The sequence below is a fragment of the Ceratotherium simum genome, chromosome 15 (assembly GCF_057802395.1).
Source record: "Ceratotherium simum simum isolate JZ-2026a chromosome 15, ASM5780239v1, whole genome shotgun sequence".
Lineage (NCBI taxonomy): Eukaryota > Metazoa > Chordata > Mammalia > Perissodactyla > Rhinocerotidae > Ceratotherium > Ceratotherium simum.
In genome coordinates, this window is record NC_141914.1 from 55,053,474 (window position 1) to 55,080,011 (window position 26,538).

A 26,538-nucleotide genomic window follows, 5' to 3' on the forward strand; every position below is an offset into this window, starting at 1 on the left:
ACTACAAGGGCCACAAACCATGGCCTCTGGGGAGTCATTTATCTCCCGTACTTCAGTTTCATCATCTATAAAATAAAAATACTACCAATCTTTTAAGTATTTTACAAATATAGTATGGCATAAAGCAAATAATATATGTGAAGAATGATGGAAGACACTATGAGACCATCTGAAGGTAAGGAAAGTGGAGGAAGCTAGATCACCAAGGGAGCTGTCCCTAATAGAGGAACAAGACCAAGCAGGAGTCTAAAGAAAAAGACAAGGAGCCAACAGTGGGAAGCAGAGGATGGAGAAGGTGACTGTACATAACAGCTTAAGGGAACAGTATGGAAATCAATGGAACATCTTGTGAAACAGCAAGATAAGCACAAGTAAATATAATCTTTTTGCTCATCAGGGAGAGTTAGGCACCATGATAAGCTAAATATATGTTAATATTTAGGTGCATTGGAAATTGGTTAATAAAAGCATAGGCTGGCTTATTTACAGTGAGTTAGGAATTAGAATTAAGTAATGATTGCTGTTGCTGTGTTTGTGTTTAAGTGGAATTGCATTATGATTAGGCTAATAAAATAAGACATAAGTGCAAAATCTATTAAAGGCGCAGCCTCTCGCTCTTATCAAAGGCGAAAGAAAATGAGCAAGAAATAATAGCCAATTAGAGTCTACCAACTACTAATCCCAAGAGATTCTTGTGCAAGAGCCAACAGTAGAGGTTGTTCAGAACAGGGATGTGGATGATCAGAGTAGAAGACTGTCTGCTGGCCTAAGGCTGTGACTATTCTTCATGCTTCTTAAGCCTAAAAGACTTGGTGTACCTCTCTCAGTAGGATATATCTCAGGAAATCCCAAGGAAAGTGGATGAAAGCTACAAACATTAGGTTTTGATATAAACAGATCCCCTGATTCTTTCAGAATTAGATGCTAATGAGATTTCAGACTACTGTCCCTCCCCAGGGAGAAAATCACTAGGGCAATTCCTCTTTCTTATTTTGTGACTCTGAAGAGGTGGCTAATTCTTGGTGAGAAGAATTATTCTAACTATATTTGTGCACTCAGTTACCCAAGCTTTGGAGTGCAAGGAAGTAAATTCCATGTAAATAATATCATTTTTCTATTTTACACATTGATTAGATAAAAAGCTATATCACTGCTATGCCATGGATCCACATCCCAAATTCTTGGAAATTGGAGTCTTTTCTTTTATTGACTATTATCTATACATGTTTTCCTCTATGGAAAAGAACTTTTAACAGTTTAACACTCAACTCCAAACATGACATTGAAAAAAAATTGCAGAATTATATTTTTATTTGCCTTGCAGGAAGTAAAAGACTCATATCAAGAGAAAAAAATCAAGTAACTAAATATGTCAAGTTTTATCTGACAATTTTATTTTATTTTGTACTATTTATTGATATGGAGGAAGTTACAGAGATGATCCAAGTGGTATAGACTTCAACTTAATTTTCAAAATATCACAAAATTGTGAACCTTTTTGTAAGTCAATTTAATGGATTTAATTTAAAAAGAAAGCACCATTTTTTCTAGGAAATATGTATTATATTAAATCTTAGATTTCTATTTTGCTTTATACTGTAAAACTGAATTAGTATTTATTTCCATTGGTTTGTTCACTCAACAAACATTTGTGTAGTACCTACTATGTGCCAAGAATTGTTCTAGGTAATGGAGATAGAGAAGAAAACAAGAACAATGTCCCTGTTCTCAGAGAGCTTGTTTTAGTAGTGGGAAGAATAGATAGACAGATAGATAGATAGATAGATGGATAGATAGATAGACAGACAGATCGATTAGATAGATTAGATAGATAGACAGACAGATAGATAGATAGAAATGTCATCATAAAAATACATAGGTAAATGGGCTAGAGTTTTTGGTAATCTATAAACTTCAACCTGAATTGTAAGATTTGGAGAAAGAATATTATCAGGAGGGTGACAATGACAAAGTCTAAAGAAAAGAACTAGCTAAATTTTAGAAAAGAGGAGAAAAGTCAGCGTGATTGGAACAAAGCGAGCACAGTAGAGAACAGTATGACATGAGGTTGGGGAATAGGTGGGAATAGGTAGAAAGATCATACAGGGCCTCATAGGATGGGACAGGAGTTTGATTTTATTCTGTGTTCAATGTTGTATCAGTTGTCTATTCTGTGTAACAAACCACTCCAAAACTTAGTAGCTTAAACCACAACATTAATTTATTTTGCTTACAAATCTGCAAGCTTCCATGCAGCATTAGCTGAAAGTGGTTCAACTGGGGGCTGAAAGATTCAAGATGGCTTACTCACATAACTGCCAAGTTGGTGCTGGCTATCAGATGGGAGCTCAGTCTGGTCTGTAGGCAAAGGTCCTACGTTCTTTACATGGCCCTCTCCACACAGGTCTCTTAGGATTATATAAACCTAGTGGCTAGGTTTTAGGAGCAAGCATTCTAAGTGAACTAGAAAGATGTATCATGCTTTATAACCTACTCTCAAAAGCCATATGGCATTCATTGTCACAATCCTGCCCAGGCTCAAGGGAAGGGAATAGCTCTTGATGGGAGGAGTATCAAAATCATATTGTAAGAAGAAAAAGTGAGATAGGAGATCTAGTTACAGCCTTCTTTGAAAAATACAATCTGCCACAGTTTGTCTTCAGGCTACAACAATTTATATCCCTCCCACATGCAAAATATATTCATTCCTTTTTCCCCAAGACTGAAAAGTCTCATTCCATAATTGCATCAGCTCAAAGTCAAGAATCTTATCATCTAATCATATCTAGGTATAGGTCACACTCTTTGTGTGTAGTTCCTCAGATACAGCTCTTTGAGTACTCTTTCCCATGATGTAATGAAATGTGACACCTCTGACCTAAAGAGAGAATTTTTCTAGGCCTCAAAATTTAATGGTGGCACAGGCTTTGAATAACTGCTATAGACACTACCATTTAAAATGGCACAGTAGTCACCGGTCCATATCAATTCTGAAATCCAGCCAGGCACATGTTGCCAGTTCGTTTTCAGTCCTACTCCCTGGAATTTATTCTCCATGGCACTGGGCTCAACTCAGCGAGCTCTTGGTCCTTCCCTCTGAGTCCACCTTCTTTTTCCCTAAGCATCTTAAGCCTATTTCCTACTTTTAAAGGTTTGAGGGTTCAGGGCCCTTTTTCATGTTGTGCTGTTTCTTTTCCTTTTATTACAAGCTGATACAATTCCTTTAACAATTTTGCTGGGCTTTCTGTGTATTGATTTAGAATTCACTTCATCAGACAAAAGATATAACCACAAATCTTTTCTGGATAAGCCATTCTCTTCCTTGACCTCACCATGACACTGCTGTGGGATGACATCTTCAAAACTCTTATAAGCCTTATTGTATAATGGAAAGGACTGCAAATTACACTATTATGATCCTTTGAAGGGCTTTTGTCTGTTTGAAGGATTCTATGAGGAACTCTCTCAGATTTAATAATGGATTTTACAGTACACTTGATCTTCTCCCTTAAGCCAGTCCTTAATTTGAGCATCATTTGCCATCTACAGAGATTTGGAAAGAAAGTAGATTTATTTTGACACTAAGAAAGTTCTGGATCCCTTATATTTAAGAGTTCATTTTTAGCACGTTCCTCTCTTCTCACATTATATCTTAGGCAATGAAAAGAATTCAGGTGACACTCAATATTCTGCCTCAAAATTCCCTTAGCTTGATCATTGAGTTCATTGGAACATTTCCTATCTTCCGTGTACTTCAGGCAATAGTGTTGCCAAAATTTCCATCATTACAACCATCTTCCAATCACATTTTCCTTATTTTCCTTTGAGCTGTCAGAGACAGACTCCTCAAGAATCTTCAGGCTTTTGTTAACATTTTGCCAAGCCTTCTAGCTTCCTCATATGGCCTGTTCCCAAGCCAATGAGACATGTTTTAGGGTTTTTACAGCAGCATCTCACTTTCAGGGACCAAAATTTGTATTAGTTTTCTATTACTGTATAGATATTTTAAAAACTATCCCACAACTTAGGGACTTAAAAGAAGAACAACAATAATTTCCTTTGCTTATAGTTCTGTAATCTCAGCAGGGCTTGATGTGGCTAGCCCATCTTTGTTCCAGATGTCAAGATGGCTCACACACATGGCTGCAAATTAATACTGGTGGTTGGCTGGGAACTTAGCTCAGACCGGGGGCCCTCAGTTCCTCTCTATATAGGCCCCTCCACAGGCTGCATGGGCTTATTCAGGGTTCAAAAGCAAGTATCCCAAGAGAACCAGGCATGGTTTTATCTGATTTTATTACATATGGTATCACTTCCACTGGAATCATGGGGCTATCCAAATTTAAAGGAAGGGGACATAGACTCCCCCCTTTACGTGGTAGGAATATCAAGTCACATTAGAAGAGCAGAATGTGGGAGGCATCTTTGGAAAATAAATATTTGCTCATATGAGAAGACATTGAATGGCTTTGAACCAGATTAGCAATGTGATCTAATTTTTGTTGAAAAAGATCACTCTGGTTATTATGTGAAAGATAATGTGTGGTAAGACTAGAAGAAGGGATACTACTAAAGAGGTTATTTCCACAGTTTAGGAAAGATATAATGGCAGCTTGTCCTAGGGAGAAGAAGGAGATGAAGAAAAGTTTGGAGATATGTTGTAGACGTATAGTCAGTGGAAATGGATTAGGTGCAGTCACTGAGAGAAAGGAATCAAAATTTACTTCTAAATTTTATGCTTGAGAAATTGTGTGAATTGTAATCCTGTTTACTGAGATGAGGACGACTAGGGAACGAACACGTTTTATGAGGACGACTAGGGAACGAACACGTTTTATGTTCTGTTTTACAGGAAGAAAAGTTCAAGAGCTCAGATTTGTATGTGTTAAGTTTGAGTTCTTATATAAATATCCACGTGTCAATGTTAAGTAGGCCATTTCATACATATGCCTAGAATTCAGAGGAGACATCCGAGATAGAAACGCAATGTGGTGGGTGAGAAGACGTCATCTGCATATAAATGCCATGAGCTATGATGAAATAAAGCAATGTAGATAGTGTATATAGAAAAGAATGGGCATCCCAGGATCTTGGAACACTAATAGAACGCTTGTCACAGAAATAGGAGCCAATGGGAGAGAATTAGAAGGAGCAGCTAGTGAAGGTGGGGGAACTCCAAAATGCCTATTATTTTAGAAGTCAAAACAAGTGTTTCAGTTACTATGGCTATGTAAAAAAACACTCAAATACTCTAAAACTTAGGCTGCTAATTTTTTTTTTCTTTTTTTTTTTGCTATGAATCAGCAACGTGAGCAGCGCTCTACTCTACTCATTTTACTAAATATCAGCTGGGGCAGTCTGGGGCAACAAGCTAAAATCACGTGAAAGCTTGTTTTCTCACTCATGTGTCTGGTGCCTGTACTGTAAAGACTCACAGCTGGGAGCTGGAACAGCTAGAGTTCCTAGGGCATCTTTCTCTATTATTATGTAGTACCTCCACGTTATCGCTCCAGCATGACGGCTTCAGGGTAGCTACACTTTTACACATCAGCTCAGGGCTCCCAATGTGTGCATCACAAGAGAGAGAGCCAGGTGGAAACCACATCTTTTATTACCTAGCCTCACAAGCCACGAACATTAAATCCACCACATTTTACTGGTCAACTCCCTTTCAAAGATACACTGAAGTTCAAAGAGAGGAAACATGGACCTTATCTCTCAGTGGAAGGGAGGAGACATAGACACCATCTCTCAATGTCACTTCGTTGAGAGCATGTGAGAAATATTGGTGCAGCCACTTTTGGAAAATATAATCTGCTACAATAAGTAAAGTATATCAAGTAAGATCAGGAATAGTTGATTCCATTAAGAAATCTAGTAAATTGAGCCTATAAGAGTGAGCACCGGATGTGGCAACTGTTGGAGGTCACCGATAACTTTGGAATGAGCAATAGCAGAGGAGATAAAGAGATGAAAATTAGACTGGGGATGGGTAAAAAAGGAGAGAGAAAGTGAGAATAGTGACTATAGACGACCTTTTTGAGAAAGTTTGCTGTCGAAGCGAGCTACAAAATACAGTAGAAGCTGGAAAGATACGTAAGTTCAAGGGAAGTCTTTTTGAAAAATAGGAAATATTTCTATGCTAATGGGAATGATTTTGGAGAAAGAGAGAGAGATTGATGATGGAAAGAAAACAGGGGGGAGGTGGGTGGACACAAAGTCTTCAAGAAGGAAAGAGAGCCAGAGGTGCAGAGAACAGCTGAAGGAAGTGGACTGTTATGGGAGAGTGGACTCGATCCATTGCCTCCTGAGGGAAGTTAGAGGGTGTAAGTAAAGATGCACTATTTACTAGTTCAATGAAAACGAATTGTGGTTTTGGGTATATAGGGAAAGAAAACCCACTCCAAGAAATTAGCTATATCATTTTTGATTCACGTATTTTTAAATTTAAAATTAAGGTAACAGCCATCGTAGGCAAGATCACACAATTATTCCTTCATCTTAATCATGTCTCTCCCTCTAACGATCTGAAACAAAACTCCACACTTCCTCAATTTAACTCATCTTTACTCTACTAGCTCTTTGGCTCTTGCATTTCTGCAAAATTTTAGCTGAAAGAATATAATTGGGAGTCAGCCAAAATAGATTTTGGTCTTTAATTTGTTTAGTTAGTGTTGACAACTCAATTTTGTTAGTCTTCAGTTTCTTCTTCTGGAATGGGATTTTTAGACTACATGATAATGGTGATAAAAATAGTATCTTGCTTTATATAACAATGAAAAATTTTAACAATTTTAGATACATCTCTTTTTGCTCTAAATTATTATGCTCTAAGAGAAGGTGTAAATTTAAGATAAGACTAACTTCATATTTCTCAATACTTTATATTTTAACCTCATATGCAATATTTTTTTACGATATGACTCTATAATTAATCTTGTGGTTTACGTGTAATGTGTGAATGTTTAACTTTCACTATTATGTCGTAAGTCTCATAAAACTGGAAAAGCTTGCCTCCTCTTTTTCTTTTCCTTTAAAGTCCTGAAAGCCCACGGCAGACACATAATATTCACTTAGTGATGGTAATGAAGGCAGTGTGTCAATACACTGTTTTATTTTTGATAACGAAGACATCACTTTGTTTATGTCCAGTACTCTTCCAAGTATTTGAAACACATTATTTCATGCTAGCAACAATATGAGATAGGTACTATTTCTGCAGCAACTGAAACGAGGTACAGAGAGGCTAACTCAGGTTAAACAACTAGTAATTCTGGATGCAATGTCATAATCTTAACCACTAATCTAAACTCCCTCTCTGATGACGGTGAAGTTAATCATGATGATGGTTAAGCAAATGATGCTGAGAATTGTCTAGCTGAGAGTTAGTTAAATAAATGAAGCTTAATTCTAAGAATAAAATTCTAAGAATAAAGGTAAAAGAGAGTTGTGCAGAGGAAATTAGCTTGCAAGTGGACTAATACCTCAAGAACACAGAGAGTGGCAGGGAGAAAGACTAGGTAACCAGTTCTCTGAAATGAAGGTGTGAAATACAACACCTTTTATGCCATTATTGGTGTATAATTGATCAAAATTTGATCATTAAACAAAATCAACCTCTTTCATTATGGATCCATAAGGAAAACACATTTAATCCCTATTTCTAGCAAGACCCAAAGTTAAGTTGAATTGATGATCAAAAATATAAGGCCATAATTATTTTTGTCACTGGTATATATATATATTCATGTTTGTATTTATATTTATATATATATTTATGTATATACACAGACTAATACAGAAATATTAGAATATAATATAAATACATATATGATGGTCATATATATTTATATAGATATATAAATACACAAAGAGATTTGTTATAAAGAATTGGCTCATGCAGTTATGGAGGCTGAGATGTGTCAAGATGTGCAGTCAGCAAGCTGGAGACCCAGGAGAGCTCATGTGTAATTCCAGTCGGAGTCCAAAGGCCTGAGAACCAGGAGAGCTGATGGTATAAGTTCTGGTCCAAAAGCTGGCAGTCTCGAGACCCCAGAAAAGCCAGGGTTTCAGTCTGAGCGCAAAGGCTGGAAAAGAACAATGTCCCAGCTCAAACAGTCAAGGCAGGAGGAGTTCCCTTTTATTTAGCCTTTTTGTTCTGTTCAGGTCTTTCGTTGATTCGCTGAGGCCCACCCACATTAGGGAGGACAATCTGTTGTATTCTGTCTACAGATTCAAATTGTTAATCTCATCTAGAAATATCCTCACGACACACCCAGGATAATGTTTGGCCAAATATTTGGGCACAATAATACGATGATTTTATTAAAAATTATAGACTGGCATATTTTCATTAATTATTCTGTAAATAAGATAAATTTATATGTATTTTCTAATTTATTGAGGTAAACTTTACATACTGAAATGCATAGATCTGAAGTACACAATTCAATGAGTTTTGATAAATGTATACGCCTGTGAAACTCTCATCCCAACAAAGAAAAAGAACATCTCCACCATTCCAGAGAGTTTACTTCGACCCTCTTCCAATCAATCTCCCCACCCCTGGGTAACGACCTTTCTAATTCCTATCATAACAGATGTGTTTTGCCTGTTTTTGAACTTCATGTACGAAAATATAAAGTATGTACTTTTTTGTGAATGGCTTCTTTCATTTAACATAATGTTCTTGAGATTCTTCCAGGTTGCGGTGTATATTAGTAGTTCATTCTTCTTTTATTACTAAATAGTATTCCACTGTGAGCATTTATCTATCCATTTACTAGTGGATGCACATTTGGGTTGTCGCCAGTTTGGAGCCGTTATGAAACAAACTGCTTTGAACCTTTTTGTACAGGGCTTCTTGTGGACATATGTTTACATATCTCTGATAAACAAATAGGAGTGAAATTGCCAGGTCAGAGGCTAGGTATATGTTTATTTAAAAGGAAATACAAAACCACAAAGTAGTTAATCCATTTTAAACACCCACCAGCAATTATAAGAGTTGCAGACATTCCACATCTTTACCAAAATGTGATGCTTTCAGTATTTTTAATATTAGCATTCAACTAGGTGTGAAATAGTATCTCATTGTAGTTAATTATAATCTAAATAAACCAAATAAATGTGCTGACACATTTGATTGTCAAAAAACAGAACTTGCAGTACCTAGTGGCAAATTCCCCAATTACAAATGTGAGGTCTTTGAATAAAGAATATAGATCTTGAATATTTAAACTGCAAATATGAAATTAAATTGTGATAACTTAGACTCCATATCTGAGACCTTCAAAATAAGAAATAACTTGTTTTATCTCCTTTCCTTCCTTTCTTTTTTCTGTCTTTCTTTTTTGTACAGTTTGCCCTAAATCTTATTTTTGCTCACCTCCATGATTAAGGAAATAAAAGTTTTTAATTCCATTGTCCTTATTGATTAAAAGCAAATACCGTTGCAAGATTTTGTTTAAAGTTTATTTGGTATATATTTCCTAACTCAAACAAAACCACTTTGATGACTTCTGGTTGAAGGTATTTTTTAATTAAAAAAAACTGAAACAATTTATGAACAAGGATGACACATTAGGGTCTGAATTCTGTCAGACAAAAGTAGGAGAAATACATACGGGCTTTACATGATTTTTAGATTAAATTTTAGCCTCTCAAGTGTTAGCCAGTGTTTATGTAAAAGTTGTTTGTGGGTCAAAATCAAACCAGTCAGTTTTTAGTTATCTCGTTTAAAATCAAAACAGATGATGGGATCCTTCTCTGCAGTCATGTAAAGCTAGGAAGGATTTTGAGACTGACTGACTACAGACATGCTGTGTTTGACTTGCACAGTATTTAACACTTAAAAAAATCCCAAATTTAAAAATTTGCTTATTTAACATAAAAATCCTGATCTGACCCCCCTTGAAAAACGAGGAGATCTGATTGGAATGGCACTATTACATTCCCACCAGAAATCCCCCGAGGGTGGTAGCGATTTCCACCTGCACAGGAGCAGCATGACCTTGTCTCTACTTGCCCAAGCACTCCCATTTCCTCATATTCTGTTTCACTAATTTATCTTGTTTATCTAGGCCATATAGGCATTCGAGTGTGAGACCTCATCTAGAGTGTATCTCTGATTTAAATAAAAAAAAATTGAGTCATAGAGATATCATTATTGCTAACACTTACATTACTTTTACTATATGCCAGGCACTATTCCAAGCGATCAATAGATATTTCCTAATTTAGTCCTCAAATTAACCCTTTAAGGTAGTATCTTTATTATCTCCATTTTAAAGTTAAGAAAACTGAGTCACAAACAGCTTAAGAGACTAGTCCAAGGTCTCACAGTGAGTTTCTCATGAACTGGTGCTAGGGCATGGGTATTATGATTCTCAGTGTAATTGTTTGTCAGCAACATCCTAGATGCAGTCCTCTGATCACTGATTTAGTTCTCAACAGAGAATTGATACATTATGCCCAGCCACTTAAGCTGAGGTGGGAAGAGGATTAAATCTAGAGGATAGGTTATCCAATATTGCAATTTTTTTTTTAAAGTCCCAAGAAAAGGAAAGTATACTGTTTTTCATTTGTCTGGAGGGTTTTCCCTTCTTTTCTGGTTTCAGCCCCATCCTTTCTTGTTGACCACAGGGACATGCACATGACTCAGGCTTTTCAGACTCAGTTAATGGCCCACATGTGAGCAGATGACCCAGGAACTCCAATTCTTTACTGGGATTGATTTTCAGGTGTGGTGGAGAGCAGCTTTCTTTTTGCTTCCTCCTAGATCCTAAACAGGCAAACCTGAATTTGCTGCTGGCAGTAGTCACTTTCCCTCAAAGTAGAGAAGGCCTATCGGCAGGTGTAACCAAAGAACTACAGAGGACAGTGGAGGCCAGGAAGTGGGGATGGGGGAAGCTATGGAAACCACTCTTTCCCCTTTAATTTTGCTTAAGCTAGCATATTTTGGAATTTGGCCATTTGTCTTTGCCATAGTACTGATTAATACAGTAGAAAGTCAGACAAGCTGAGAATCCTGGGAAAGCAGCTGGCAGTCCTAAAGTCAAACTGGTATAAAGCTGAAAAATCTAATCACCAGCCAAATACAGAGACCTAGAAAGATCCAGTTCAGGAGATTCAGGACTGGGGCCCAGATCTGGGAATTCGAATGGACCACATAAACCCCGAATTCTGAGCATAATGACAAGAGGAGGATGTAGTCCCTGTAGCATTAACCAATATCAGCCTGTGGCTTGAGATCACAGTTAGCACTTCCCTAAGACTTTAGTTACCAGGAGCTAAAAGAGAAAGCCCACATATTTTTAAAATCTGAGCAATAGGAGGCTATTTTCACATTCACTTAGCAACACCACAGCAAGTCCATGTCAAGAGAACACGGGAGGGTCTGGAATTGCATGAAGCTACTACCATTCACTTATCTGTGAAGAAGAGGTAGCGCTGCCAGTAAACACCTGTCCGTACTTCTGGGAAATAGTTGCAACAGGGTAACAGCCTAATAACATATGCTAATAATTGCAGATCATTTAAAAAATAAAAACAAAAAGCCATCTTTGACCTCCAGCTTGATTTTTTTAAAAAATTCTCAAGAGTATTATGGAAGCCAATTGAAAATAAACATCAAATGCCCCTGAACTGGTCTCATTATGGCAAACCCACTGATTGTGGATATGGCATAAGAAGATGCTATACCCACTTGCCTCCAAGCTGATGGAGTGCTTCCAAACTTACCTTTATCATCTACTTTCACCCTAGCCATACAAAGGTCTCCTAAAAGCATGATTTTGTGTTCTTAACTCCCTTTTCTTGCTTTGGCGCTATTGGATTTTGTAGACAGTGTTTCTTTTAGTTCTTTTCCTACGTATAGTAAATGGCAACCCTCTACCATGCTCTTTCATTGGGCCATCATCAGTCTTGACTTCTTACCTATTCAAGAGGGGAAGAAGATGAGTAAATATAAATATAGACAGACAAAGAAATCCATGCACAACACAAAAACTAGAACTGTTACTGAAGATCAGCAAATAAGACTATTTTCCCTCTTTCAGATAATAGCCAGAGAATCTGAGAAAGAAAACTCAAAAGCACACAAATGAGACTATGCAGTGAAGATAGCCATTGAGACAATTCATGCTGTCTTTTTATTTCAAAATAAGCAAAGTGAGTAGAAATTCCAGCTGAGCACTGCTCATTTAAATTTAAGATTTTTTTTTTTTTTTAAAGATTTTATTTATTCATTTTTTTCCCCCCAAAGCCCCAGCAGATAGTTGTATGTCATAGGTTCACATCCTTCTAGTTGCTGTACGTGGGACTCGGCCTCGCGCTGGACGGAGAAGTGGTGCCTTGGGGCGCGCCCGGGATCCGAATCCGGGCCGCCAGCATCAGAGCGCGCGCACTTAACCGCTAAGCCACGGAGCCGGCCCTAAATTTAAGATTTTTAAGAATTAATAGGAGACCATCATTGCACTCTGGCTAATGGCTAAAATTCTTCTATTTACATTTTCGGTTGTGTTCACTCTCAGTCCCTCCTGGAGGTTATTGAGGAAAAACAATGTGTCTACAAGCTTTTAATAGAACAAAGAGTGTATCTGTCAGCTCTACCCACGATTTTAGGCATTGACGCCTCTGATCATCAATTTACTTTAGCTTTGCTTCTGACTCACAAGAATGTAAAGCACTCAAGAGATTAAATTCTAGTCCCTTGGGGTTTTGTACACAAATAGGCTGATTTGATCTAGTAATTAAATGAGATTTGTTTCACAAGTACATACGAGCACAATTACTGAAACTAAACACAAATAGAGGAGAGAGTTGCCAAGACAAAAAGAGTGTCTGTGTTTTAGCACAGGGAGATAAAGACTATAATAGGGCATCCACTATGAATGAGACAACTATCTGCCCAGTTCTAGAAGCAAGTCCTGGCTAAAATCCTCCTCTTAAACATAGACATTTTATAACATGCAGTGATACAACCCTATTTAAATTCCCACCTTTTTTTACTCCCTACTAACAAACATAGCTATAGCTTAATTCAGCAGTATCGAGACTCCCAGAAGAATTTACGAGTAAAAGAAATGAAAATACATCCAAAAATGTGGGAAGACTACTAGAGAAACATAAACAACTCTTCTTTTCATTCTCATATTTTTTTCCAATATCTTGTATTTTTCTAATTTATGCCCACATCTAGGGACTGTTGGAGGGGGAAAGAGATGAGGTTCTATTTAATTACTTTGCACACAGATCTCAGCTGGAAGCTAAATAATTTAATGTTAATTTATTCCACGTATTAGCCTAGCACTATGCATATTGGAGGATTTGCAAAATAATAAACAATTTTATAATAGTGTGGTTTATAAATACAAAAATAACATAAATAGTAATAAATGATGAGCCTAATAATATCAAAATGATGTTTAATACATATTTCAAACAAAATATAAATTAAAAAAGATGCTTTTTGTATACATTACGATTACAATGAATCAGAAAATAAGCTAATTTCTTATTTATTGCATATATCAGTGGCTGGTTCCTTTTTATTGCTGAGCAGTTTTTCATTGTACAGATTTATCTCAATTTGTTCATCCATTCACCTGTGGATGGATGCTTATATCGGTTTCAGTTTTTGGTTATTATGAAAAAAGCTACGGTAAACATTAATGTATAAGTCACTGTGTGGACATACTGCTTTCATTTATCTTGGGTAAGTACCTAGGAGTGATGTTCTTGGGTTGTAAGGTAAGCATATATTTTATTTTACATGCAGGAGCCAAATTGTTTTCCATATTGGCTGTATCGTTTTCCATCTCCCTCAGCACTGTATGCGAGTTCCACTTGCTCAGCAATTCAAATTCTCAGGGATTTTTTTCCTGTCATTCATTTGCTTGTTTGCCATTCCAATAGATGTGTGGTGGTACTCACTGGGTTTTGAAGTACATTTCTCTAATGGAGCTGCTTGTGCTCCATCATGCAGAGTGATATGCAAAGGAAGCCTGTCTGGAGAAAGCAAAATCAATAAAGATGAGAAGTAGAGATGTAGAGAGAACACTCTCAAGTCTCCTCCAGCCATCGCCACAGAGACTGATGCTTCAAGTTCTGAGATTCATCAGTCTACTTCCCTTGACTTCATGAAATTCTCAGTGAATTTCTTAGTGATTAGTTAAATTCAATCCCTATAATGAACAGTTGTTTGTTTGTATAAACCAGTTTGAGTTGCCAATTATGTTATACCAAGAGTCCAAATTAATACCCAAAGCTAAGACTTGTAGTGGTCAAATTATTTCAGTATATAAAAGATAATTTTGTTGGGAGATTTTTGATTACAGATTCAATCTCCTGACTAGTAACAAGTCTATTCAGATTTCCTATTTCTTCACGATTCAGTCTTGGTAGGTTGTGTGTTTCTAGGAATGTATCCATTTACTATAGCATCAAAAAGAATAAAATATTTAGGAATAAATTCAACTAAGGAGGTGAAAGATCAGTACACTGAAAACTGTAAAAAATTGATGAAATAAATTGAAAAATACACAAATAAATGGAAAGATAGTCCATGTTCACGGATTGGAAGACTTAATATTGTTAAAATGGCCATACTACTCAAACTGATCTACAGATTCAATATAATCTCTATCAAAATTCCAATAGCATTCTCACAGAAATAGAAAAGACAATTCTAAAATTCATATTAAACCTCAAAAGACCTTGAATAGCCAAATCAATCTTGGAAAGAAGAATAAAGCTGGAAGTATCACACTTCCTGCTTTCAAATGATATTACAAAGCTATGGCAACCAAAACAGTATGGTATTGGCATAAAAATAGACGTATAGATCAATGGAACAGAATAGAGAGCCCAGAAATAAATCCACACATATATGGTCAGTTTCTGACAAAGGAGCCAAGAATATGCAATGGGGAAAGAATAGTCTTTTCAATAAATGGTGCTGGGAAAACTGGATATCTATATGTAAAAGAGTGAAACTGGACCCCTATCTTACACCATACACAGAAATCAACTCAAAATAAATTAAAGACTTAAATGTAAGACCTGAAACCATTAAAATCTAGAAGAAAACATAGTGAAAAAGCTCCTGGACATTGGTCTTGGCAATGATTTTTTTCGTATTTGATACAAAAGCAAAAATAATCAAGTGGGACTACATCAAACTAAAAAGCTTCTGCACAGCAAAGGAAACCATCAACAAAATGAAAAGGCAAACTATGGAATGGGAGAAAATATTTGCAAATCACATATCCAATAAGGGGTTAATATCCAAAATATGTAAGGAACTCATATACCTCAATAGCATAAAAAAACTAAATAACTCAATTAAAAAATAGGCAAAGGACCTGAACAGACATTTTTCCAAAGAAGAAGATATGCAAATGTCCAACAGGTACATGAAAAGGTGCTCAACATCACTAACTATCAGGGAAATGCAATTAAAAACCACAGTGAGATATCACCTCATACCTGTGAGAATGCCTATCATCAAAAAGACAAGAGATGGGCTGGCCCTGTGGCTTGGTGGTTAAGTGCGCGCGCTGCAATGCTGGTGGCCCGGGTTCGGATCCCGGGTGCGCATCGAGGCACCACTTCTCTGTCCATCCTGAGGCCGAGTCCCACATACAGCAGCTGGAAGGATGTGCAGCTATGACATACAACTATCTACTGGGGCTTTGGGGGGAAAAAATAAAATAAATAAAATCTTTAAAAAAAAAAAAAAAAGACAAGAGATAACAAATGCTAGCAAGCATGTGGAGAAAAGGGAGCCCTTGTACACTGTTTGTGGGAAGGTAAACTGGTACAACCATTTTTGGAAACGATATGGAAGTTCCTCAAGAAATTAAAAATAGAATTAACATATGACCCAGAAATCCCACTTCTGGGTATATCCAAAGGAAACAAAATTATTATCTTGAAGAGATAGCTACACTCTCATGCTCATTGCAACATTATTCACAATCCAAGGTATGGAAACAACCTATGTGTCCACCAACGGATGAATGGATAAAGAAGATGTGATACATATATATAATGTAGTATAATTCAACCTTTAAAAAGAAGTAAATCTTGCCATTTGCTAAACATAGATGGACGTGGAGGGCATTATGCTAAATGAAATAAGCCAAACAAACACTGCATCGTATCAGCTATATGTGGAATCTAAAACCAAAAAATGTCAAACTCATAGAAACAGAGCGTAGAAGGGTAGTTGCCAGTAGCTGAAGAGTGGGGGAAATAGCAGGAGGTTGGTAAAAGGTGACAAACTTTCAGTTATAAAATGAATAAAGTCTGAGAATCTAATGTGTAACACAGTGAATCCAGTTGATAATAACTGTATTGTATAATTTGAAATTTACTAATAGAGTAGAACTTAAAAGTTCTCACCAAAAAAGAAAAAAAGTAAATATGTGAGGTGATAGATGTGTTAATTAACTCACTGGTGGGAATCCTTTCACAACATATATGCATATCCAATTATCACATTGGACACTTTAAATATATTACAGTTTAGTTAAATATACCTCAATAAAGCTGAAAGAAATATTAATAAGGTACTCTGTTCCCTAAATTTCACCCTTAAAATATAATCCTATTTTACCTTTTGATTTTAATGATGTGAACAAAAACTCTGGTCATTAAGAAAGTAACAGGCTATGTATTGCACGACATCATTAATGATAAATTATTTCATAATCCAGTATACTAAATATTTTCCCAATGGCAGCTGTGAGGAAATTTGGAGCATATATTGATGCTTTCAAGCAAATAGATTATGATCAAATACATTGGAATAATGGTTAGAAGAATATGATTTTGAACTGAATTACGTTGGTTTTAATTTAACTTTATACTTTTCTGTGCTTTCTTGTTTGCAATAAACATAATAAATTTCCAATAGAAATAGGCGTACATGAATCTACACCTATGCAGACACATGCGCGTACACACACACACACACACTAGCTGGTGTGCTCACACACAATAGCGCTAGCTGGGCTATTATTTCTCTGAAAAATCATTAACTATTATTACACAAAGAAATCTGCAAGGCTGTTTACAATGTGCTACTGAGAGTTGCCCCTATTGCAAACAGTGCAGCTGAAAATCAGCACTTGCAGTTCTGAGTATTTGCCTTTGTGACTTTGATTTGGGGGATCATATTTCAAACCCCTATTTATTTTCTCTAAGATTTCTTTTTCTTTTTAATTGAGGTATGGCTTTTAGCAAGATGCACAAACCATCAGTGAACATTTAAATGAATTTTTACATATTTATTCATATGCCCTTATTAACAACAAGGCACATTTTAGAATATTTCCAGCTTCCCAGCAGGTTCTCTCACCCTTTTCCCCAGTCAATAACACCACTTCACTCCTGAGATAATGGTTATGACGTCTTAATACACACTGTCTCTCTCTATAAGTATAAAAGGTTTCTTACATTGCCTCATGTTTGGCTGCTCAGGAGAATGACTGCCTTTCTGAGGTGTTTCCAGACTTTACCTTCCAAATGAATTTTGTATATTTCACATAGCACATAATTTAATTCATACCATTCTAAACATATTCACTAAATTTGATGAGAATTTAAGATTCGTTTTTCAATGCTGTTGGAAGATGACTGCATCTCTCTGAGCTCCAAAAAACAAAATTTCAAAACAGCAAGTTTTGAAAATAGCCAATCCCAAACATATTCTCCCAACTTGGTAACAATCTATCTAGCTGATTTCTAATGAGATGATAACAGATAAACAGGCTGAAATTTATAGACACAATATATTTTAATTTATATTATATCTATACTATCTGTAAAATAGAAGTCAGTCTGCAAAGGCTGACAATTTCTCGTAGAAAAGTTGAAGATGGTAATGAGATAATACAAGGGGAATATGGAGAAAGTTTGTTCTTCACCTACTAAGGCCAGAACCAAAATAATAATTATAATCATCATCATCATCATCATCATCTGAAACCGAAACATGAGCATTTTAGGTTAGGAAGAATTAAACATTTCTGACAGTAGAATGGTTAAAAATATAGAATCTCTCTCTCTAGAGATCTATAAAAGTAGAAAAGATATCAATCTGTTGGAGATGATTTAGTTGCAGTACTTTCTGGAAACTGGATAATGACCCCTAAAGACCCCTTTTATCCCTAGGATATTTCATTTCATTTTAAAGACATATTTTAAAATATATATATTAAAAATAAAGTTTATCCTTAGCAAGTTGATGTTAAAAAATCAACTTATGTAATATCAAACTTTCTTCACCCTGTTAATATTCAGTTCACAGCATATTTATATGGAGTTACAATGAGTCACAATTGGAAAGATCAAAGAGTCAGATTTTGTGAAACAAGAGAGAGGCCTTTATTTGACATAAACTTAAAATCAAGTTATTCTTCAAAGAGCCATATTTCCTAGTAAACTTAAGTGAAATTGAACATGTTACCCTTTGGGAAAGTATATACAATACTTTTGTTTTGTCCTACAAAGAAGTTTTATACAAAATGCTTTAGTAGTTACTCATACTAATAGATGTTAATCATCGATTATGTAAGTTATTTTCCACAACTTTTGCAGATGGGTCAACATGTTCACAGAATATTTTAAGAGTTTTGTTTTCCAATCAGAATTATAGTCATACACTCCAAATGTAATAAACAATTAATCTTCCTCAGATACTATTTAGCAGTAAAAATGACTATTACGATGAGCTACATTTTTTTATTTAGATTTCAGAAGTTTTGTTTCTGTTTGTATCTGTGTGTGAATGTTCCTCCGAGTTATCTGTTAAGAATGGAACTAATACAAATATATCCAACAGCTGAAATTTTTAATATAATAATAATAGAATATATAAGAATATAACAATGAAGGGAAAACAAAATATGACAATATACATCCTTACTTGATTGCTAAAATATAAAATACAGAAGCATTTAATGGATTCTTGGTATGTTACGGATTCTCAATAGTAATTAAAATAAAATAATGAGAAAAACTGATCCAGATATTTCCATTTATAAACCCTATCCTAGGAAAATATTTCACATATTTGATAAGACAGCATTGCAAAGAAAGACATATCCTTGGGCTGACTGGAAAAAGAGAAAGAAGCTGATAACAGGGACCAGAAAACAAAATACAGAGTGAAGTGTCTAGCTTGAGGTCACACTGCTAGCTAATTACTGATCTAGTAGTAGATAAAATGCTATTATGCTAATAGTAATTTGTGATTGTTTGAATAATCATGAGTTACATATTTTGTAGCTGCAGGATAAAATAATGATTCTAATTCAAAATAGTGAAGGCTGCAATATGATTTCAATTGTAAGAGAAAATCACTTTATGGAAACAGATTATAAAGAAAGAAAATGAATGAATGAAAAAGTTTGTAAGACAAATATATGCAGAAAATTTCTGTCAAAAAATTTCAACAAAACCTATCATACAAGCGTATTTTTATGCAAAGAGACACCGTGTAGCTGCTGTCACCAGACCACAGAACAACAGCAAGACATCCTGAACCCTGGAAATAAAAACTAATTATGCGACTTTGCATCAAGCATTGGTATGGCAGAACTGGAAAGTGTCAATCAGGGAAGCACAATTTTTAGACCACACAGAAAACAGAAATGATCACCTTACACAGGTATCTTTACACCCAGTAAAATGATCTCTAACCATGGTAATTTCCTGGAAACATTCTATCAAAACATGACTAAAGTTATCTCTACTAGACGGACCTTGTGGTCAACTCACCAACCCAGGGGAACTCTGAACTGAATGTGTGTTGTGGGGATGAAATTAAGGATGAGACTTATATAATGGACCTCTAACTGAAACTCTGTATCTACTGTTGGTTATTCCTAGGATTTTTAAAATATAACAGTTGTTTAATTTAATGATAAATATGAACACAGGAATAGTTATATAATGAATTGTTATTTGTGATGTTTCAATAGGAAAGAAAAAGAGCACTGTGGAATCCTGATGGAGGTCGTTAACTACTCTGTGAGGCAAAACTGTAGGTAGGTAGCAAATTCTGATAACCAAAGAGTTTGAATGTATTATCTGTGAATGATTTGCTTTTCATGAATTGTATTCTTTAGTGCTTTTTTGTACAAAATATATCCAGTAATTAGTGGTTCAGTCCAAAGGGATAAAATCCTATAACTAAATGTTTTCCATTAAACATTCTGGATTCAGTCAGGGCAGGGTTATAGGAAATTATTACAAGTAAATCTTTGGAGAAGATTGGCTTGCCTTCAAAACTGGTGGCATTCAAATGGGATATAACATTTCAAATACTCAAGGAAGATGATACAAAAGAACCCTATGTCTTTAAAAGCAACGCTTTTTAAAATTATTATTATTTTTACATTAGGAATCTCTGAGTATGATCTGATCCTCAATGAATCCCACAATGTTTCTTAGAAAAGTGAGCCAAAGGAACATACTATGCCCCTTGGTGCACAGCATCATCAAATTCCATGTGTGACATGGCCAATGATAGATGACTCCAAAGAAAATGTAAAAGCTCCATAATTCATGTAATTTAATAATGCTAAACCACAGGGAAATTCCTTTTCAACCAAAGTTTATGCAGTAATCCCTGAAAGCACATTCTTACTTCATCCTAATTCTAGATACAATTTTACTCTACATAAACCTTTCATCTCTCAAAATACTTTGTCTTAATAATATTAGAGTATCTCTCAATGGCTCAAAGCGCTGCTTTAATCTTTCTAAGCAACATTCTATTCCCAAATGGTGAATTTAACTCAGATCCATGGAAAATTCTGCCCCAGCAGCAATAACAAAAATTATAAAGAGAAATGCCAAAAAAACGCTTTTAAAACAAACATAATTATAAACAAATTATCAACTGTGAAAAATATGTTATTACGTTAACATTTTTAATTCTATAATCACTCGATGTACTTACTGTGTTTCATGATAGATTATAATATTGTTAACTTCTAGATATACCCTAATACTGAAAATATATAAAATTGTGATCACCATCATCAAACAAAATTCTAAATATTTTTAAGTACATGACGGGAATATATGAAAATAGATTATTTCTTATGCAATGTTTTTTATTTTTTATCTTAAAATATGATCTAAACATTAGTTAATCTAAACAGTAACTAATTCACATTAACAAAATTGATACTCACATTGGCCCTCCCATGCCTATCCTAAGATTTTCACACCAATAAATGACTATCTTAAATTTATACCCTTAAGCATAAACTTTCCAATCACTAGTCTTAAAGAGCAATTGAGTCGAAATGTTTATTACATAGCATCAATTATGATGTAATCCTTAATTGAATAGATTTACTCTGTCTACTAGGAATGTTAGTCAATATGTGACATAATAACAGGAAACCAACTTACACTTTTCACAATAAAAGGTCATACATTTATTTTTAAAAATCAAGCTACCTGCATGATTACCACTACAGACTAAACCTTTATTTTTAATATAAACAAAAAATTAAATTATATTTGACATTTATGAGAATTGTCCCTTTAAGAGTTGCCAAAAAAGTGTTAATCTCAAATTCTGTCAGCCTACCACCACCATTGCTACCCCAATAATCACCCAGTCTTTATTGGCATTGACCCTAGACATGGAAGTTTCTTGGATCAGGTGATGTGATGTTATTTCTGTGTTTAATAGTAATATCACAGGCAAGCCTTTATTAATCATATGAGCAGAGGTTTCCCATTTTGTTGATTCAGTCTTTAAGCTCAGTTCCAAATGTGTGCCTTTTTCTCAGCTGTAAAAGTAGTCCTCATACTTTCAAACTGTTTAACATAAACTTTTAAATTCACAAACACAGATCTCCCACAAGGACTTTTACTCTTATCTTAAACCACGTCTAGAAACTACAAATGTCAAAATTATTTCTACTCTGCTGAATCAGCCCAAAAATAAAATTACATTTTGGAGATAGAAAATTAAAATGATTTTTTTCTCTTCATATAATTGAAGTATCTTAAAGATATGTTGAATATATAGTACATTCAATATGTTGTACAAAATCTAATTTACCCTTCAAATCTTCCTAGCATAATGAACTGACAAGGCATGTAATTTTCACTTTCATAATTTAATGCTCTTGAAATATACACATACCAATATTTTCAGAAAACCAACTTTTCAAACAGTAATCTTGGCAAAGGGTAATGAAACTGTTTACTTTCCTATATAAACAATGAAGTTTATTATGAACATTTGAAGTCTAGTTGAAATATCTCAGCTATTCTCACTGGAAATCAACCACTGTAATTACCCCAAATCCCATGATAATATCTCCTTGTGAATCAGAATTGTATGTTGTAATCAGAACTCCAATACAGACAAACTACGTTACCCCAGATACGATTTCTTCTTAGGTTGTGTTCAAGCGCATTATTCTTATTGGCTAGTCTGATAAATATGTGTTGTTTCATCTGGTTGATGCTTCATTCCCAGTCTTCTTGTCCCTCTGTCACACTTACAGCTAAGTAAGTGGCTGGGGAAAGAGAAACTGAAAGGTATTTTTAAAAATGCCTTGGCATCTAAAAAGTGGTGGAAACAAGGCAAAATTTAGAGGTAAATAAAATAGATACCGTGTTTCCTTAGCAATTTGTTATCCTGTGACCCTCTCTGAAGTGTGGGCTTTTAATTTCCTTTCCTTATTCTGGTTTCTGATTAGAGAAAATCTCCCACTAAACATTTTACCCAATTCCACCATATTGAAGATGTTTCCCATTGTATTTGTTAACTATAGTTGTGTAACAGAGTTCCCAAAACTTCATTGCTTAAAACAAAACATATTCATTATCTCACAGCTCTTTGGGTCAGGAATTTCTGTACTGCTTAGCACAGTGGTTCTGGCTCAGTATCTCTCAAGAAATAGCACTCCAGGGCTACAGTCATCTCAAAGCTCAACTGGAGAAAGACTCCCTTCCAAACTCATGCATGTGGCTGTTGGCAGGCCTCAGGTCCTCAGTGGCTCTTGGCTGAAAACATCAGTTCTTTGTCATATCGGCTACTTATAACATGGCAGCTGGATTCCCTTAGAGCAAGTGAGTGAGAGCGCAATAGAGGGCACCCAAAACAGAAGTCATTATCTTTTTGTAACCTAATTTCAGAAGTACCAACCTAGACTTTTGCCCTATCCTATTCGTTAGAAGCAAATCAATAAATCAGCCACACTCAAGTGGAGGGAATTACACAGAGCACAATACCAGGAGGTGAGGGATCATTCGAGGTCATCTTCGAGGCTCTGACCATACCCATGTTCCCAAAAATGGGTTCTTTTTCCACTCCTCAATTAAATATTATCTTAGAGCTAAAATGGAAAATTCACCTAATTAATTGAGAGTCTACTATGTACCATGTTTAGGCTCTGGTAAAATGGTACAGCTATGTATAGCTTTCATTTTAGAGAAGAGAGAACAGAAAAATCGGAAGCCAAAGTGCAAGTGCCATAAAGAAAAAAAATAAAACAGAATAATAGAATAAAATGACTGGTTGATAGGATGACGGGCTAATTATTTTAAATAGTTAGGAAAAGTTCATCTGAGGAAGTAATTTTGAGATGAGAACTGCATGGTAAGAAGGAACTAGCCTTATGTTCTCATTGGCACATTTTCAGGAGTAGAACATTACAGGCAAAGGGAAGAACAAGGGAAAAGATTCAAGAATAGGAAAACCCTTGACAATTAGGAAAACTGTGGGATGTCCTTGAGACTTATATGAAGTTAAAGGGACCAGATCATATAGAACCTTGTAGGCCATGGTAAGGATTTGGACTTAGTGAAAGTACAATGGGAAACCACTGAGTCTCCTAAGTGGTCGGATATCAATTTTTTTTTTAAAAGATCATTCTAGCTACTGTGTAGAAAATGTATTGATCGGGGGAAATGTGGCCACAGAAGATCAGTAGTTATATTAGTGTTCCACATAGGAGATGATGGTAGCTTGAACTATGGTGATGCAGTGGAGCTAAAGACATGGATACAAGATATATTTTGAAGGTAAAGCAGAGGATCTTTTGTAATGGATTATATCTGGGGAGATATACTGAACTTTTGTCATCTTTCAGCCTCCAGCATGTTTAAACATATTTCTATAATTTACATTTGCCAATTATGAGTCCTCTCTGACTAAAAGATAAGTCTGAAAATTCACTTTCCCACCTGTCTTTGGAGGTGAAGATCAAGCATGTGAACTAGGTTTTGCCAATCAGACATACAAAGGACAGACTGATAGAGAAGAGCAAAATCTGAGATAAGAGGTACAGATGAGTCATCTGAAAAGCCAAGAGAACAGTGTGTGTCCAGAAAGTAGGGAATGTTCAACTATGTTGAATGCTGCTAGAAGGTTTGAATACAAAGAGGACAAAGATGTGAATGTTCTTTTCACCACAAAAAAGCCATCAGAGGCAGGAGGATAGGTGTAATTGGAAACCTTATTTGAGCAAGATATGGCATAGATGAGATGTTAAGAAGAGGAGACAGTAACTATACAGAGATATCTTTTACATTGTTTTGCTATTAAAAGAGCAGAGAAAGTGTGTGGTAACTAGGGGAAGTTAGAGATTTAAGGGAGATTCTCTGTTTAAGGTGCGAGATATTAAAATCATGTTTGTATGCTGAATGGAATGATCTAGAAAGACGGAGATGCTGATAATGCAAGAGAAAGAGATTAGGTTCATTATTCATTTTTCAGCAACTATTGATCGACTATTACATGCCAGGCACTGTTCTATACCTAGGAGATATGGAACTTATTTTCTAGTTTGGATGAAAAAATAATAAACAAAGAGTATTAAGTAAAACATATGATGTATAGGTTTACTAAAGAGAAAAATAATGCAGGCAAATTTAGATAGGGTGGCCAGGTAAAGTCTCACTGAGAAAATGATATTTGAGTAAAAGTTCTGAAAAATGTTAGGAACTATATCATGTGGAACCACATCATGGAGGGAAGAACTTTCCAGAAGAATGACCAGCAAGTGCAAAGGTCCTAATTCAAGAGCATGCCTACCATGCTTAAGGAACAGAAAGAAGGTCAATGGAGCTGAGGTCAAGTAACTAAGAGCATGGAGAAAACATCAGAGAGATAACAGGAAGCCAGATCTTGTGGACTTGGTAGATCAGTTAAGATTTTTAGTTTCTATTCAGAATGGGAAGGGAAGCCACTGGAGGATACTGAGCAGAAGAACAGCACAATTTCAATATATTTTGAAGGTAGAGTTGTGATTATGAAATATAGATGTGAGAGAAAGGAGTCAAGTATGATGTATGGGTTTTTGACTGAACCGAAAAAATGGAGTTGTCATTAACTGAGACGTGGAAGACTGAGGTTGGATCTATTTGGGACAAATGTCATGAGATTAGTTTTGAATATATTAAAGTGAGATGCCCATTTGACAGTTAAGTGGAGATATCGATTAGGCAGTTCTATATAGAAGTCTATAGTTCAAAGAAAATGTCTAGAATGGAGATAAAAATTTTGGAGCCATTAGCAGATAGATCTGTGAAACTGGATGATTACAGAGGAAGTGAGTGTAGATATTGAAAAGAAGGATTCCAAGGCCTAAGCCCTGAGGAACAAATACATATATTATATAAAATATATATAAATATCAAGGAAATGAAGAGGAATCAGCAAATGAGATGGGAAAAAAGTAATCAGAGAGGTAGGAGGGAAATGACAAGAGAGTAAAGTCCTGGGCACCAAGTAAAGGTTTGGTCAGGAGTTGTGCAGGGTGGGGGTGAATGGTGGAAAGTAAAGCCAACATTTCAAGAAGGAGAAAGCATATAATTGTATCAAATGCTGCTGAAGGGCCACGTTAAATGAGATCTAAGAATCAACCATGGCTTTTAGCAATAAGGATGTCATTGGTGACCTTGAAAAGAGCATTTGTGGTGGACTGTGGGAACAGAAGCCTGATTGAAGTGAGTTCAAGAGACAATTGTATAACAGTAAGAAAAGACTCTTTCAAGAAGCGTTGCTTAAAGAGATGGAAAAAAAATTGTGGTGAGAGCTGGAGAAAAATGTGGAATCAATGTGAATCCACGTGAGTTTTTTAATGGAAGAACTATCAAAACACTTAACGCTAATAGAAATGGCCCAGTAGATCAATGTCTTTTTCCTTCATCTCTGACCATATGTTCTTGGTCTCCTTTTCTATGTGCTCTTTCAATTCTATAACTTCTAAATATTGGAGTGGCCCAAGTCTCAGTCCTTGGACCTCTTTTCTTCTCCCTTTTCACTAACTTTCTAGGTGATTTGCTCTTGACTCATGGTATCTATGTGGTGATGGCTCCCAAATTTATATCTCCAGCCCAATCTCTTCCCTGAGCTCTAGACTCACATACACAATTTTGTTTTCAACATCATTACTTGAATGTTTAAACAAACACCAAACATAGCATGTCTAACACTGAACACCTGATCCACCCCCACCCACACTGTGGACAAACCCTGACCACACTGCA

The 26,538-nt window shown here is 35.6% G+C and overlaps 1 protein-coding gene across 7 annotated transcripts in view; it reads left to right on the plus strand.

Annotated features, from left to right (window-relative positions):
• The window catches only part of LOC147915212 (uncharacterized), a 105,712-nt gene that overhangs the window by 24,574 nt on the left and 54,600 nt on the right, over positions 1-26,538 (plus strand). For all 7 annotated transcript variants that reach the window (XR_015554508.1, XR_015554509.1, XR_015554510.1 and 4 more), the window contains exon 2: positions 19,992-20,057. Coding sequence is in view for 4 of the 7 variants with exons in the window: in XM_087440080.1 (XP_087296206.1) it covers positions 19,992-20,057 (66 nt within the window). In the remaining 3 variants the exon portion in view is untranslated. The remainder of the gene's footprint in view (positions 1-19,991; positions 20,058-26,538) is intronic.